Raw genomic sequence first — 16,405 nt, 5'->3', positions numbered from 1 at the left:
GTTAAATTTTTCTTGTGACCCTTGAAGTCCAAGTGAATACCTTGACACCTTACTGTATATCAGAGAACTTTTGATGTCATTAGTAATCACTGGAACACATTTCTGCTCCCTGGCCCTATCTCCACCTGGCCTGTGTAATCAAGATGGGGTATTCATTCTGCTACTTTTTTTTTTAAAAAAAAACAAAGAACGCTCTAAGCACTTCCTAAAGCATTTCTGAACTCTGTTTTACGCAAACTCACAACAATCTGAGATGAGCCACGTCTTCTTGTTATCTCATTACCTTAAAAATTACTCAGATTGAAGACAAACACATTTATTCATAGCACAGCACAAGTAACAGACAACACACTTATATGTGCTTATCAGAGATGTAATGGAAACTGAAAGAAAAAGCTATGCCTCACGTAATTTCACCAGAGGTATTTCAGAAAGCTTTCCCCTTCATTCACCTGATAAGGTGGTAGAAAGGGTTTCAACCTCTGTGCATACCTTGTGTCTCAGGTTTCATCTCTTGGTAAGCCTCTGTCCAAGAACTCAACCACAGAAAGACAGCTTCTCTTCTTGGACAGTTTTCATCAGAAAACCCTTCTAAGGCACATGACAGTGCACATCACAAATATGTTTATATCTCAGGTCACTTTTTCTTTAATTCTTTCTAGTGGAGTATGTTAGCTTTTTTAGCTGATCTCCTCCCCTCTAACATCCTCTACCAGATCAAGAAAAGTTTAATTTATTCTATTCCCTCCTTACCCAGAAGTCAAGCTAGCCACTCAATTAAAATGAAGATTATTTTCCCTTCTAATTGAGACCAGACACAGTGGTAGTTAACCAAACTGAGGAACAACATGTTTTGGTTAACTGATCTCCAGAACGCTTCCTCTTAGGCATACTGTAACAGAAAGTATTAAAGGTAATAAGTTAACTACATCTGGCGTGTTGAGAAAGAAGAAACTACAGTTTTAAAGACCTAGTCTTCTATTATTTTTATTATTTTTCCCCAAAATAAATCCCCTCTCCACATAAATAATTCTGGGTCATTCATCCAAGCAATTAGCTTTTCTCTCTCTAAAGACTTTTAAAAATACTCTCAACTCTACAGGTTCACCCAACTTTTCCTTCCTGTCAGGTAGGAACAGTCAAGTAATTATTGTGTATGCTCCTTGAACTGTGAACCTCAGGAAGACAGATACAAACATTTGGGGAAAGAGAACAATCTTCCACATCTCTAAGAGTCAGTAAGAAGTTATAGAAACCGGAACAGGTGAATGCAGAAATTCAGGTGATGACTGGATGATTCAAAAAGCCTGCTGTTAAATTCCCCAGTTACAAAGGCGAAGGAAGAAAAGCAAGTACTCCAATAAGCTTGCGAAAAGAAACACTGAAGGGAGATAACTGTTATGCAAACCTTCAAAGTGTCTTCTAATTATTTTTTTCCCTTCCAACTAAAGAACCAAAACTTAAGGAAAAAAAATTAACAAGACAACATGAAAGTTATTAAAGCAATGTACAAAACAGAATCTTGTATAGCAATTCGGATATTCAGTAAAGAAAAATTAATTTTGGAATTAAACAAACAAACTGTAAATATATTTTGGAACACTTTCATTTCTTCCATTGAATTTAAATTACAAGAACACTTCATAATTATTAGTTAGCATACTGTATAAATAATGCTTTTGATAGCAAAGTGGATTATGTATTTCTGCTTTGACATCTCTGCTCACATGACAAAGGAAAGACACTTATTTTTGAAACAACTTTATAAAAACAGCTCTAGTTTTATTAAGTGGCTTGTCTATAGTTTAAAGTATTTGTTTGGAATGAATCATGACTGCATTCAGCCACACAGCACTTCAAATCTTACAAGTGCTTTATGTGAATTTCCATTTGGATTCACGTAAGATGTGAATTCAAAGTGCAATGGCAAACCTTGAATGATTCCCTATACAAAAACTTGTTCCAGAACAAGAATTCTTTGTCATGCTTTAGCTGAATCCATTTTCATGTGGGATAAATTTTGAATACCTCCAAGTGTAGACAAATCTAGCAAAAACAATTCTCAAATTCATTCAGACTGAGGATCAGCTCCTCCCTTTATACACGACTTGAGTGCACTGCATTTAATTCTCACCTTGAAAATTTTAACTTCAGGTTTTTGCTAAACCGTCTGAGATATTCCGCAACACAACTTTCATTAAAATTAGTAGAAAATAAAATCCTCAAGGAGGCTCTAAAAATTACTATACATTTAGGGGGAAAAAGGAAAAGTTTACTGTTAAATATTTGACGGTTTTAGTGAACGTTACCCCCAAACTCATATTTTACTATTGTGAATCCTAGTATTTACTAGCAAAATGTACTTTTATTCTAAATTAGTACCTGAAATCTTTTATTTTAACATGTTCTTCATCTTCACTCCTAGAGAAAACAAGATATAGTTTTACATTGCATATTTAACACTAGGCACTTCTTTCCTCCCATGAATTCAAGAAGATATAGAAAATGCTACGAATTTACTATGGCTCTAACAAAAGCAAACCCACAAAAATTCCTAATACAAAAATGATCTAGCAAGTGATGCATAATAGAGAGAGACCAAAGCAAAACTTCCAATATTCATAGTTATGTGAACATACTATGGGGATATTTCATAATTACAGGGCTATTTCTATCCTGGAGAAAACAAAATTAATGGAACATTCAAATAACTTAAGTCCAGGCTTGATATTTTTTTTTTTTAAATTTAAAAATTTATAAGAGACATCATCTATTCATGTTTTTATTTCCAAAATCTTACTGTCAAAAGATGGAAAAAGCAACCCTAGTCTAGACTGAGACTAAAATACACTTTAACCGCTCATGGTCAGAAAAAGTAAAAATTAAGTATTCTCCTATAGCATAGAGCAACGAGTGGAAAGTCTATGTAATAAAATTGTAAATGAAAGACAATCACAGTGCCTGTATCACAACAAATACTTGGCAGCAGGAAAATATACAGGATTATTCAAATAAGGGCAATAATCTTTTTTTGTCCCAAGATCACTGTATTCTTCACCACCATCCATTACGAATTTCAGAACGTGGCCTAATAGGTATCTTGCCAATTCAGCATGAGCGATTTGGTACTTGCAGAGAGGTAGTTCCCATACAAATACTGGCTACTATTTTCTTTAAAAGAAAAACCAATACAAGTATTTTTAATCATTCTACAGCAGTTCTTCAGCTTTTTTAAATTCCACAGTGGAAACGTCTCATGCAGTACTCCAGAGGAGTCCATTCCAGAGGAGAGACCTGCTAGCCTATGACTATTTTAGAAGAGGCATATGTTGTACCAGAAGGATTACAATGAGACAGGCCAACCAGTCAGCAGCTATTTCCTATGAGGAAACAGAAGTGGGAAATAGAAGGACAGTTGGAGATTACAGCTTTAGGAAACACCCCAAAAGCTGCTTCCACCTGTAACTAAACACTGAGCCCTGCAAGGATCCAGCAGCCAGAGCCAAATTAACACACGATTCAGAGATCCAGCTCTTCAACCTGGGATTTCACTGGAACCCAGGAATCTTCTAGACAGTCTGATAAACCCAAACACAGGAGTAGTTTGGGGTCAAGAGAGCCTAGGACTTTTCTTCAGTGAAACTGTTTCAAATTTAGACAAGTTAGCAATAACTAATATTTTTCTTTCATTTTAAAAGAAGCTTTTACCAGAAATGTGCATATACTGTGAACTACAACAGAAGTTACATTGTCTGACTGTAAGAGGAGAAGAGCCAAGGGGGACTCAGACCAACTGCAATGCAGCATGTGGCCTATTAACAAACTCTCCTTGTCCCTCAGGAGCTCCACTTGGGGAAGAAACTAGAACAAATTTGCTTCTCAAGCAATCAGTCACAGCCTTCAATGGATTTATATAGCCTCTGTTCTAGCAGCTGTGTTGTTACTGATATAAATAGCTAGATTAAAACTACTTTGACTATGTGAACATAGGGTGAAATTCTACCTCATGGCTATAATGGAGATATACTTAATTGGTACTAGAAAGAACAGAATCTGTATTAATCAGGAAAAAATAAAGAATACCACCTTTTCCTCTATTTTCTCAATTGATTTATTAAACTACTTCCCCATTTCTTCTAAAATGGAAGCAGAGGTTTTAAACACAGAAGAGGACTATTTTAAGTCACACTTTTCCATCATGAGCACCATGGGAAAAATCCACAAAGAAACGAACAATTTATCCCCAAAGAAAGATTTTTATACTACCCAATAAGCCATGTACCAACCACTGACTACCCTGCAGAAAGGGATCTGGGGGTGCTGTTTGACAGCAGCGTCAATATGAGTCAGCAGTGTGCCCTGGCAGCCAAGAGGGCAAACCGCATCCTGGGGTGCATCACAGCAAACACAGCATAACCAGCCAGTCAAAAGAGGCGATTATCCCACTGTATGCAGCGTTGTTGCGGCCTCACCTTGAATACTGTGTGCAGTTCTGGGCCCCACAACTTAAGAAGGATGTTAAAGTCCTTGAATGCGTCCAGAGGAGGGCAACAAAGCTGGTGAAAGGGCTGGAAGGCATGTCCTATGTGGAGGGGCTAAGGACTCTGGGTTTGTCTAGTTTGGAGAAAAGGAGGTTGAGGGGCGACCTCATTGCTCTCTACAGCTTCCTGAGGAGGGGACGTGGAGAGGGAGGTGCTGATCTCTTCTCCCTGGTATCCAGTGATAGGACGCCTGGGAATGGTTCAAAGCTGCGCCAGGGGAGGTTTAGACTGGATATTAGGAAGCATTTCTTTACCAAGAGGGTGGTCAAACACTGGAACAGGCTTCTTAGAGAGGTGGTTGATGCCACAAGCCTGTCAGTGTTTGTTTAAGAGGCATTTGGACAATGCCCTTAACAACATGCTTTAACTTTTGTTCAGCCCTGAAGTAGTCAGGCAGTTGGACTAGACGATCGTTGTAGGTCCCTTCCAACTGAAATATTCTGTTCTATTTTATAAAAAATAATACTACATATAAACAAATGTATTTTCTAAGTAAGGTATCCTGGTGCAGAAAAAGAAAACACAACAAAGTAATCATGAAATTAATAACTATCCCATAACATATATACACAAAGGGTTTACTTATGCTGCACAGCCAATCTTAACTCTCATTTGTCACCTTATAATAGCATTATTTTAACATAGTTGTGATAGTTTTATTTTAAAAAGCACTTGACAAGGTTAAAACAAACAAACAAAAATGTTTACATGCAGCAGTCCTAGAAGAGTATGAGACCTTTCCTTCACCTCCCTAGTCTTCTTATTTAACTGTTACTTTTCATTTGTTCCCAATTCTTACCTTCACTTCAATACTAACAAGTCTGGTAAAGTTACAAGCAAGTCAGAGTGTCGTCTTAAAAAGAAATATCAAAAAACCTTAACATTGGATGGACCTATCCATCCTGTTAATTAGCTATATGTTTATCACCTTGTGCTGTACAAAGACCTGCCCTTAGACAAAGCATTCCTTAAAGCATACCACACAGCTCATCTAGTCAAACAGGAAAATGTGACATGTTTATAGCACTGAAAACAGAAATGGATTCATTTATAAAAAGTACCTTTTCTGAGGATCACCATCAACTTCAACTGTATCCCTGCAGAAACAGGTAATAAAGTAAGCAAAATGTAGTTTGAGGCACAAAAAGATGACTTGATATACCCAATGAAAAAAAGTCACAGAAAAATTTTAGTGGAAACCCCACTTGATTAGTTATTGTCAGCAAGAACATTAGTTTTTAGAAACTAATTACTAGTTCTTATAAAGCAGTACTTTTTCAATTAGTATTTCAACATGGACATGAATTCTTTTTATGACAGAAGTTTCACAAAATCACAGAGAGATCCAAACTTCAGGGAAACACTACTGATGAACCAGCACTTTTACTGAACAGGTAAAAAATCAACAAGTGCAACTGAAAAAGAATGGAGACTTTTTTTCAGAAACTAATGTATTTCTGGAGTTTTCAGTGATTCAAGATACACTTGAATCTCCAAGTTGACAATTATATCAACATCCAAAGTATGGCTACATTCTGTAGATCAATGGACTATATATGGAAGAAGCAGTGATTAAAGAGAATTGCTTTAATAAACACAAATACATGTAAATTTCCTACCTCCTCCCCTTTTTTAAATGTGGATTTTCCACACTAGTTTGGAGATATTTGTAGTGCACTAGATCTGCAGGTTCACTTGTGTCCCTTACTTCTGGCTGATTAATATAGCTTTGAATAGATCACTTTAAAAAAATTTTTTTTCTATGTGAATGATTATTTGGTTAACTGGCATCTGTTTGGCAGTTCTAAAACAGAAGAAAACAGTCGCCAGTATCATCTCAGTAGTCAAGTATGACCCACTTAAAAAGTCTGAGTACTACTGTAGGACAGTCCTCATTTTTAGGTCACAGGTCTGTCTGGACATTTAAGTAAATGCCCTGGTCACTGAAGAAGCAGTTCTGATTCTACAGTCCCAGATGAAAGAGCTTAACTAGTGATCTTGTTTCACACTTTAAGGTGATATTCTAGCGTGAACTTGTGAGACTTCAGGCAACTTAGTAACAATTTGCTGCAAAAAGAACTTGCCTTTACTAGCAGGCAAAGAAGAAAGAAAAAAAAAAACACATTAGAGACACATTACCCAGACACTTCAGGCCAGGAAATGCCGTTACAGAATCCCACATATATCCCTTAGATTTACGGATTATTTTTTCTATTTTTAATAACTCAGGATTGTCAAAGAATGCATTTGGAAGAAATTGTAATAAATAATGCTAATAAATAAAGGAAAGAGGATTAGAACAGTTACCATGTTGCATAAATAACAGATGAATGTCTCAAACGGATGTTGAGACACATACAGAATCGATTTACTTACTGGTTATCAGAATCACTTCCTTTGCGCTTCCTTGGAATCTCAGCCACAGAAGCGTTGAAAGAAGTGGTGGTGGCAGGCTTAGTTATTGGATTCATGAGACTGGGCACTCCAGAAGCAATGCACGGGTTTCCATCTATTGAGAAATTATCTGTGAATGAGGAAAAAAAAGCTCAGTGTCCTGTAAGAGCTACATCATCGTGTACCCATTCTGATTTTCATGTGGGGAAAAAAAAAAATTGTCCGTGGGTGGCTTCTACGCCTCTGACACAAAAAACATAAAGGTTGCACTGCCACAACCCAAGTACAGAAAAGAGTACATTGGCTTCCCACAGTCCTGTAACGATCTCATCAACCCAATCAACACACCAGTGCAATATAAAATACACCTATTCTCCTCCTTACACAATCTTAGCAGGCTACCCTTAAATCCCCCAGCACCTCAAACATCCTACTGCAACATCACAAGATGTAGCAGTAGTTAACAGATCAAAATACTGCAACTAACACTAAATTAAACTTAAAAAATACATAGTGAACTATGTTTTTTAAACAAGCTGGACATCAAAAAAAAAGAAAGTTTGCCATAACTATGTTTCTGACATAAAATCTACATAAAATTACACATCATGTCAGTCATGTAAGTCAGAAGAGTCTTGAAAGCTTGTCAAGGTCTACCTCAAAGTTCCCTTCACAATTCTCCTCTCAAGGAAAACTGCTTTGTTTCTGGGAGGGACAGAAAAGAAGCCACAAGCCAAAATAATCCTAGCAACCTACTGGGAAAGGAAAATAGTCTCAAGGAATCTAAGCACTATTACACTTTTTTCCTATCTCAATGCAAAGCTATCACAAAGAATCACCCAGCTGACGTTCAGGTAAAGAATCAGAATTAACTCTGTTTCAGCAAATGTAGGCACTCCTTTAGGCTTCGTGTACTAGTGAGGAAAGTATCCTATGTGATACATCTAGAATCAATAAGGAATGAACTCCATGAAGGGACAGATGAGGGATTGAAAGACGTCATTTAAGGAAGTCAGCATCTCTCACTTTTAGCAGGAGGCAAAAACCAAGATAAGTAATTTCAAAATCCAGCAGGAAGAAAAACTGGATACTTTACCGTGAGCTTTCTTTTTTTTTTTAGCATCTGTGCTGTCTGTAAACAATAGGTAAAAACATGTAAGAAGAACGATACACAGTGTATGTTTTTTTCCTCTTAGGTGTAAGCATATCTTACACCAGAAAAATTACCTTCTAGGTTCTCATTTTCTGTTGGAAATGACTCTGGAGAGTTAAATGAAAATAGGCTAATACTTGAACAACAGCTTGCCTGGTCTTCCACTAATCCTCTCTCTATCAAGTCAGACTACACAGAGTCAGCCCCTGTTTTATTTTAGAAAGCTCTTTAACGCAGGAAATTCCAAAAAAAGAGGTCGAAACTCAAAGTATCAATAAATACTTGACAAATAAGTAACAGCCTTTGGGCATCTGGAACAGAAAGAAAACTTGGTTACTTCAAATACACAACATATTCAAGTTAGGGATATTAAAAATATATTAAAAGAAATGACATCGTAAATCCTACAGGGGCACAAATGGTAAATGTTTGAAATATTTTTATGATTAATCATCATTTCGTAATAGTCTCATTTTATATTTCTACTATAAATTTGTGCAATTATAAAACAAATAAAAAACCCCAACAATTCCAAAGGAACTCTTTATTTATAAAGAGTAGTTTTAATTCATTTAGGTCATAGCAGCCTGTAATTACTAGATTAAGTTACTGAAGTATAATCATACTTCATGAATATTCATGAAAGAGTACTTACTAAACAGAAACCAAAATGTTATCAAAGACAAGAATGCCTTCAGCACAACAGATCCCTTAGTCCTGGAACAAAGCAGGACAGAACAGACCCACTGACCTAAATACTCCTTTGCACACAGATGGCCAGCCTGCTTTCTAAACCACTTCCCTTTAAAGAAGCAAAGCTTTTCCAATTTATCCTTCATATTATCAAAATAACTACTATTTTTTTTCCTCACACTCAAGCAACAAATTCTGAATACTGCACTTATCTCCACCACATTTCTTAACAACACCCTTTTCTCTTTTTCTTAACTAAGAAAAAAAATGTTTAGATTATCAGCAACAATGACCTATTAAGAACTTTTACACTACAACTTTTAGGTGATAAATTGAATCCTAAATACTATCACTGTGACAAACTAAATGCCATGCTAAATGCCAGTAAGATAGCTGATTGATCTTAGACAAAACTATAAGGTTAAGAATCTGTATTGACCCCTAACATGTACAGCATGCAGCATATATTCTTTATATATATTCTTTAAGATTCTAAAAAAAAAAAAAAAAATCAAACACCAAACAAACCCCAAAACCACGCAAAAGAAAACAAATAGAGAAATAAATTCAAAGCTTCAGAACTACCAAACTTAGTAGAAAAGTAATTATTTGGAATTTAACAGACGAGCAAATCTTTTTAATACCTACTACTCACTGAACAAGAAGCAGACAGAAACAGTTCATAAAGCTAAGTCAGCTTTGAGAAGTCAGTAAGAGCGGTTCAAAATAATCTCTTAGGGCTTTATAATAGCCATCATTATGATACTAGGTGATTCCAAGGTGCTTACTTTCTCTCTGAAGAGTGTCTTAACCTCAGTTCTCATCACATCAATATATAAGACCATACCCTGCTGAAATACAACCTCTCTCGTGTTTTTCTACACACACAAAAAAAAAAAAAAAAAAAAATTACAGTCCCCAAGGGGGTTGGCACGGAAGTGAACAACTGCAAATGAGCTATATGAAATTACTGTTTAGGGGTGGCATATGAAGTAAAGACACATAAAATCAACCGTATTCCCATGTTCAGCAAAGGTTCTGTGTAAGTCACATGCAATGCATTAAGAAACAAGGCTTGGCAGAGTCTACATTTTTCCAATTACTGACAATAATATTTTCTAAATGCATGCCACATTCCTCAGCTGTTTTCTCCACTAGCAGTTTTAAAGTTTTCAGTTCCTAAACAAACACACAATCTATTAGAAAAGGCTTATGGCCAAACTCTACCAGCTATAAAAGGCGAGATTCATCTGAACAAATAAAGATGTCCACATCTGAACGAGCCATTCTAGTCCCTCTTGGAGGGAAGAAGATTTCTAGAGTGATTCATTTCAACCTAAAATAGATTCCTACAGTTGGCTAGATGAAATACAACATTTCTAGGGTGATTCATCTCAATCTAAAATAGATTCCTACAGTTGGTTAGATGAAATACAGTCCAAGAGTGCCTACCTCTATTCAGTAATTATACGAAGACTAAAGTAACTAGCTCAGACTTGGATATCTACTCTGTAGACATCTAAAGACAAGTGAGATGAATCCCACCCCAGGTGGCTATAGAACTATCACGCAATTCTTAAAATATAACAGCCACAGACAGCATCTGTTTGTGTCACATCCAACAACTTTAAGCCCAAGACAGTCTTTCAAAATTATTGCCTTAATGATGCACTACCACCTCATGACCCACTCACCCCACTATAAAAGGTTAGCTTTTCTGGCTAGGTTTACCTCCTCATAGGCTTTCCTAAAATATTATTTTAGTACTAAAACATTATTTTGATTTTTTGAAATCATCAAAAGGAAATCATACAAGATACACATAAGCACTCAAAAAATCAGCAGAAAAATACAAGTCACATAGATATTAATAAATTAATAAAAAGCTGTCAGTCAGCCCTCATTTAGCCAGTTCAAAAAAGAACATCTAAATCCATCTATCAGGATACTACAGTAAAATATGCTTGAAATAAAATGTTAGGAGTAAGCACATTTATAAAACTTATGGGTGGCACTCTTCATAGTCTGTGAATAAATGTACACACCAGACTTGGAGAAATGTCGCAGCACTGCAGCTGTTTAAGTTAACAATATGGTAACACTGGCACAACCTTTCTAAGAATAAGAAGGCACTTTCAATTCAGCTTCCTATCTTGAAACACTTTCTGGCAGAAGGAAAGGAGAAGAAAGAAGCTGCTTTGAATTGAAGATTCTAAGACCACAGGTGCCACAGACTATTAAATGTGTATTTTCCAAATGCATGTTCCTAGCATGCACAAAAACCTTTAGCTAGAAATTCACACTTTGACAAATTTAAAGAAGTCAAAATTACGTTAGAAGTGACTGTAGCTAAAGTGGCACATAAGGGTTCTTTAGTCTAACTAGATGAGTTACTAAAATTGAAATCTACTCACACAAGCTATTAGGCTATGTCTACAGCAGTAAACACGATGGCATAACAGCAACAGTCAGTAGAGAGAAGCAGTTGGTGCAGAAGCCCCTGTTTCTAATTTATAAGTAGTTCAGGGAGCTTACACTAAATCACATTTAGTCTGGTTCACTGGGCCAAAAATCCTTACAATGCATGTGTTTTAAAGCTGTCTGAGAACAAACCACTAGTTCAGTCCCTTATGTTTGGAGTTGGAGTATGTTTGGTATGTGCCTGGAGTAGCACCTAACCTTGGTACAACAAAGTTCTAGTTTAGTTTCTTCTGAAAGGAGTCCAGTTCATTTATACCAAAACTGCTCTGCAAACCAAACCAATGAGCAGTGAGTGGGGATGATGGGATTCAATTCAAACCTATGCTATTGCTCTGAACCAAAAGGCTGATGTGCACACAGCCTCCGAGGACTTACTTGATTCCAGGGTCTCAGTCTAAAGTCCTTAGGAGTGCAGTCATACAAAGAAGCAGAGATATATACACACACACAAATCTAGGCACACAAGCAATCTAAATTTTCTAAACTGAGGTACTACACAAGATATCAAGTTGGATTCTTAAGTTTTGTCACAATTGACATGCTGATTTTTTTTAAGATATAACGTATCTCTGATTACCTAAGCAATTACAGATATATCTATCTATACATGCAGCACACACAGGATAGCTATTGAGTCAAATAATTTCAAATAACTATGTCATGTAAATGGCTTTATTTTACTATGGAGTTATTTTTCTAGAATTATTTTAATGAATTCTTACTGCAGATTTTCATTACAGAAAGAGAAAACTATACCTATATTCTACATACATACAGTACTGTATGAGGAAGAAAGTTACAGGTGCTGTGATATGCATCACTTTACAGGTCCTACAGATCTGAACACCTATAAAACAAAGAACCGTATTTTCTAAATAGGGGCAAAGGTTGTATTAAATATGCTTTTTATTTATTTTAGAGCTTTAAAATAGGCCATGAAAAGCATCTTCAGACTAGTTACAGCAAGTCTGGCGTCCAGACCACAGCCCACAGTATCTCTCATTGAAAGTTGGGGCAACAATTTTCATTGAAGTTAAGTTGTGAAAACAGTAGAAATGCACTGTCTAAAACAGGGGTTTTTTTCTCCCAAATTTTATAAGCATGCGTAATGCAGGAGCAAGAGAGACTTCAGTAATGAAACCATCTTATGAACAACACTATACAGAGAATAAACTCTTATAGCTTAACTTAAGAACATTGGATTTTTTTTTTAATATCACAAAATGATGAAAGGAAAAATTATAATATCCTGAATTACAGAAATTTAAATCAAACATTAACATAGGCAATTGATTACTTTCTGTATCTATTTTTACTTATTTCCACCACTCAGAAGAGTAGTAGTGAAGAATCACAACTTACCAATTAAATAACACATTTACTTAATAGATTTCAAACACCAAATATTTGGCCAAACCTATTAGTGTATTAAAAAGTATGAATGTAACTACCTAATGAAAAGATACTACACAAGCCCTTGAAAGGCTACCCTGCTTTTCCAGTCATTTTCAAGCTCAAACCAGGTCGCTGACAGAAATCGAGAGTCTCGTATATCGTAGTTCATTACTGGGGAAAAAAAAAACAAACCTCTCCAATCATATACTGCTAAAGCAATGGAGGGTAGCTGTTTTCTTGTAAGTTTTTGATTCATATTATTGCAAAATGCTGATTCCCATCAAGTCAGCTACAGAACTTCCAAGGGTTTAGCTGGCCGCAGAGGCCAAACAGGGAATTTTCAATAGAGTATTCATAATTATTCACTTCCCACAATCACCCACCAAATTACTTGTTCTTACAATGAATTTGATTCTTAGTTCATGTGAACTGTCCAATTTAGAGTTTCTTTTTCAGAATGTGCAAGTATACCAACCATAACATGTACACTCAAAAAACCCTATTAAGCAGCTAACCTTAACGTGGACCTATTTCACAAAAATTAAGATACTTTTATCTTTAAAAAAAAAAGTTAATAGAAAACACCTGTTTCTTCAAAATCCATTAGAAGAATAGGTATAACGATGGGTAACAAAAGAAACCAGGGAGTGGGGTTTCTTTCACAATAAAACATGAAAGCCTATGGTTCATTGCTTTCCCAAATCTATTTATAAATGGAAACGTCCACGTATTTGGGGTTTTCTTTATTTTGATTATTTCCTTTCCTTACAGTATGTGCATGATATAGAAACAACAAATCTTTGTTTTAAGCACAATTTAACAGACGGCAAAACCTCTACCAAAAACCCCACCTTGTTTTCAAACACTAGATTAGTTGCTACAAAACTATCCCAGTATTTAAACAATCAAGCAGCAGACACAGAAAAATGCCAATTATTCTAGACAACCAGGATCCCCATATACATTAAAACACACATAACCCAACAGATGTTTAGAAAACAACAATTACTAAATCTAGAAGAATTGGTGCTAACTAAACAGAACTGCAATGGTGACTTAGGAGAGATTTTCTTACTTCTGTTTTTCAAAACCCCGTGCAAAACACTTCTTTCTCCTTGGAGAGGGGAAGCAACATACCCATTTCAAAGCAGAAGGAGCACGAACAGCTGCTGGTGGTTTACACCTAGCCTTGTTTTAGTACCAGAAACTTACGATTAAGAACAAGGAAGGAACATCAAACTTTGGTCACCATACAAGCACAGGCATGCACGCACACACACACAGAGAAGCCAAAATCACCACACCTGAAATACTAAATTATTTTTACCTACAAAAAAACATACTAGCGTATTAGTAACACATAAAACGGCTAAGTGTGTATCAGAAACAGTAAACTACATACTAAGTTCAAAAAACAAAAACATTTTTAGTCCACCTCACATCAGTACGATGACACATCTATAACAGTAATAAACAGAAGCACAGAGTGAACATTATACTCGGGATTTCTTTGTAAGTGCACAACATAACGCCGTTGCATCCACCCCTGTGTACCTTTGCCGAACTTCAATGGGAGAAAGGAGTTAGCAGCCTCCAGGTCATACTTTGGGCCAGCGTGCGTGCAGACAACAGCGTGAATTAAAAAACCCCCACCACAGAGTGATACTGGGAACACGACTAGACCGAAGTGCCCTCACAGAAAGGCTATACCCCACGGACGGCCGCGCACAGCCTGGAGACAGGCACCCCTGCCCCTGCACGACGGGCACCAACCTCACAACAACAGTCACGCAGGGCTCGCCCGTGCCACATCACGGAGGCTGACAGACAGACAGACGCACCCCATCCAACCCCATACGTACCCACGATCGCCTCACACACACACTGCAACGCACCACCCACAGTCGTCACAGCGGGGCGGGAGGCACCCAGCTGCTCGCCCGCCAACGGCTGCCCCCCCAAACGGCCCCCTCCCCCGCCCCCACCTTCAGTGGCCCGCCGCTCCTCCTCGGCCCCCTCGGCGCTTCCCACTCCTGCCTCGGCCATGGCGGGCGGCTCGTGCCCCGCTCCACAGCGCCCCCGGCACCGGCGGCATGCAGGAGGTGAACTAAGGTGAGGAGAAACAGCCCGTGCCGCCGGCCCGGAGGAGGGCTCACAGGCGCCCCGCCAGCCTGCCCCCTCACTGGCGCCGCCTCAGCAGCGCCGCCATCACCCCGCCCCCAGCCCGGCCGGCGGGACAATTCTCGCGAGATTTCGGGCGCGCGCGGACAGAGGGGCGGCCGGTGTCCGACGGCTGCTGGTCAGGGGAGGCGGCGGGGCCCCTTCCCGCTGTGCTGCGCCTCGGGCTGTTGCCCTTCCCTCGTCCCCGAACAGAGGCGGGCTGGAAGTGACCAGTGGGTGAAGGCTGGTGCCACCCGCACGGCCCTCATCTAGAGCTCTGAGACCCGCGAGGGTAGTCGTGGCAGTGGGACAGGCCCCGCCACAGCAGCCGTGTTGAATATATGATGGAAGCGGCCCCGCTCCCTTGTGGCATATTGGAGAGCCAGGGTAGGCGTAGGCCACTTCGGACCTTTGCAGTATGGGGGAAAACCCCAAAATCGCTTTGCCTGGGCCTGCGTACCTGTTACATGTTCAGGGTGCTATACAGAGGACACCTTGTCTGAGGAAGAATCAGGATCTTGGAATAATTTTGTTTGGGAGAGGCTTCTTTGGGTCATCCGGTCCAGCGTGTGGTCAGAGCAGGGCAAAGAACAGTCATGCATATCAGTAAAAAGTAGCCTAAAAATAGGGTTAATTCTTACCAGTATATTAAATTGTGCTAAGTAAACCCAGATTACGCTAGATGCTGAGGCTGTAGCTATGTTTTTTGTTAATACCGGGAGTGCACTTTTGAAGTGAATCTGCCCATTATTCTCACTGTGCTTTGGTTCACATCCTGGAGTAGTCTGGGTGTGTGTGAAGCGTATTCCTTCTGTACGGAGACCTCCAGATGCACTTCTAAGAGCTTAGTGTGCTCCAGCTGCTAACAGGCGTTCACAAGACCCCACTAGAGCTAGTCTGAAATGAAACCTCTACAACACGTAGAGCGTGGGCATTGGGACCTCAGCAATGCCTGTTCCGCTTGACAGAACTGCTCTTAACTGTGCTGACCTGCTTAATGTTGATGTAGGCTGTGCTTGCTCAATTGCAGTTGAAGGTGTGGCAGAATAGGCTGTTGCCTAGGACTCACACATCCTTACCTGTGCCATCTTCATGGGCTGCGTGTGTGCCTGCTTCTACCTGTTGGACTCAGGTATGAGGGAACTTGCATGTACAGTGCAGCTGGTATCGCTCACCAGTGAGGCTGGATCCAGGTGATCAGGGACCTGTGTGAAGAAGCTACTTCTGCAGGTGAACCATTTAGTGGGCTTTCAGAGCTTCTGTTTGTTATTAGTAATGGGGGTTCCTTTGGAACTAACAAAAGTAGGTGTAATACTTTGCAAAGTATATTACATTTTTTTGTTATCTGTTCTAGTGGTTAATATCTAAGTCGTTAAAATTTATGTCTTTGAGCTGCAGACATGTGATTGTTTTTTTGGATGCATAATAAAATTACTCTTAAGATAAAAAGAAAAACATCGTTTGCTAAAAGTGAAAAAGGAAGTGTGACTAAATACACAAAAAAGATCTATGTGGTTTTAATAAAAGCAAGAATATTATTTACATAAGTATTTTCATCATTGACTGCATTACGCTGAGGGGAAGTATA

General features: G+C 38.5%; 1 protein-coding gene across 8 annotated transcripts in view; it reads right to left on the bottom strand.

Annotated features, from left to right (window-relative positions):
- The window catches only part of BMAL2 (basic helix-loop-helix ARNT like 2), a 39,699-nt gene extending 24,823 nt beyond the window's left edge, over positions 1–14,876 (bottom strand). Inside the window, exons 1-4 of one of the 8 annotated variants that reach the window (XM_075161416.1) lie at positions 14,643–14,876; positions 6,918–7,065; positions 5,603–5,638; positions 2,383–2,421 (exon numbers count right to left, since the gene is read on the bottom strand). In XM_075161416.1, the coding sequence (XP_075017517.1) occupies positions 2,383–2,421; positions 5,603–5,638; positions 6,918–7,065; positions 14,643–14,703 (284 nt within the window). In that variant the 5' untranslated portion in view covers positions 14,704–14,876. Of the gene's footprint in view, positions 1–492; positions 1,275–2,382; positions 2,422–4,472; positions 5,005–5,602; positions 5,639–6,917; positions 7,066–14,430; positions 14,516–14,642 lie in introns of those variants that run through there. The other 7 variants (XM_075161398.1, XM_075161364.1, XM_075161355.1 and 4 more) reach the window with 7 other exon arrangements.
- Positions 14,877–16,405: the final 1,529 nt, after the last annotated feature.

Source organism: Calonectris borealis, chromosome 1, assembly GCF_964195595.1.
Source record: "Calonectris borealis chromosome 1, bCalBor7.hap1.2, whole genome shotgun sequence".
NCBI classification, from domain to species: Eukaryota; Metazoa; Chordata; class Aves; order Procellariiformes; family Procellariidae; genus Calonectris; species Calonectris borealis.
Note: the sequence above shows the minus strand (reverse complement) of the source record. Positions and strands in the feature narration are given on the sequence as shown.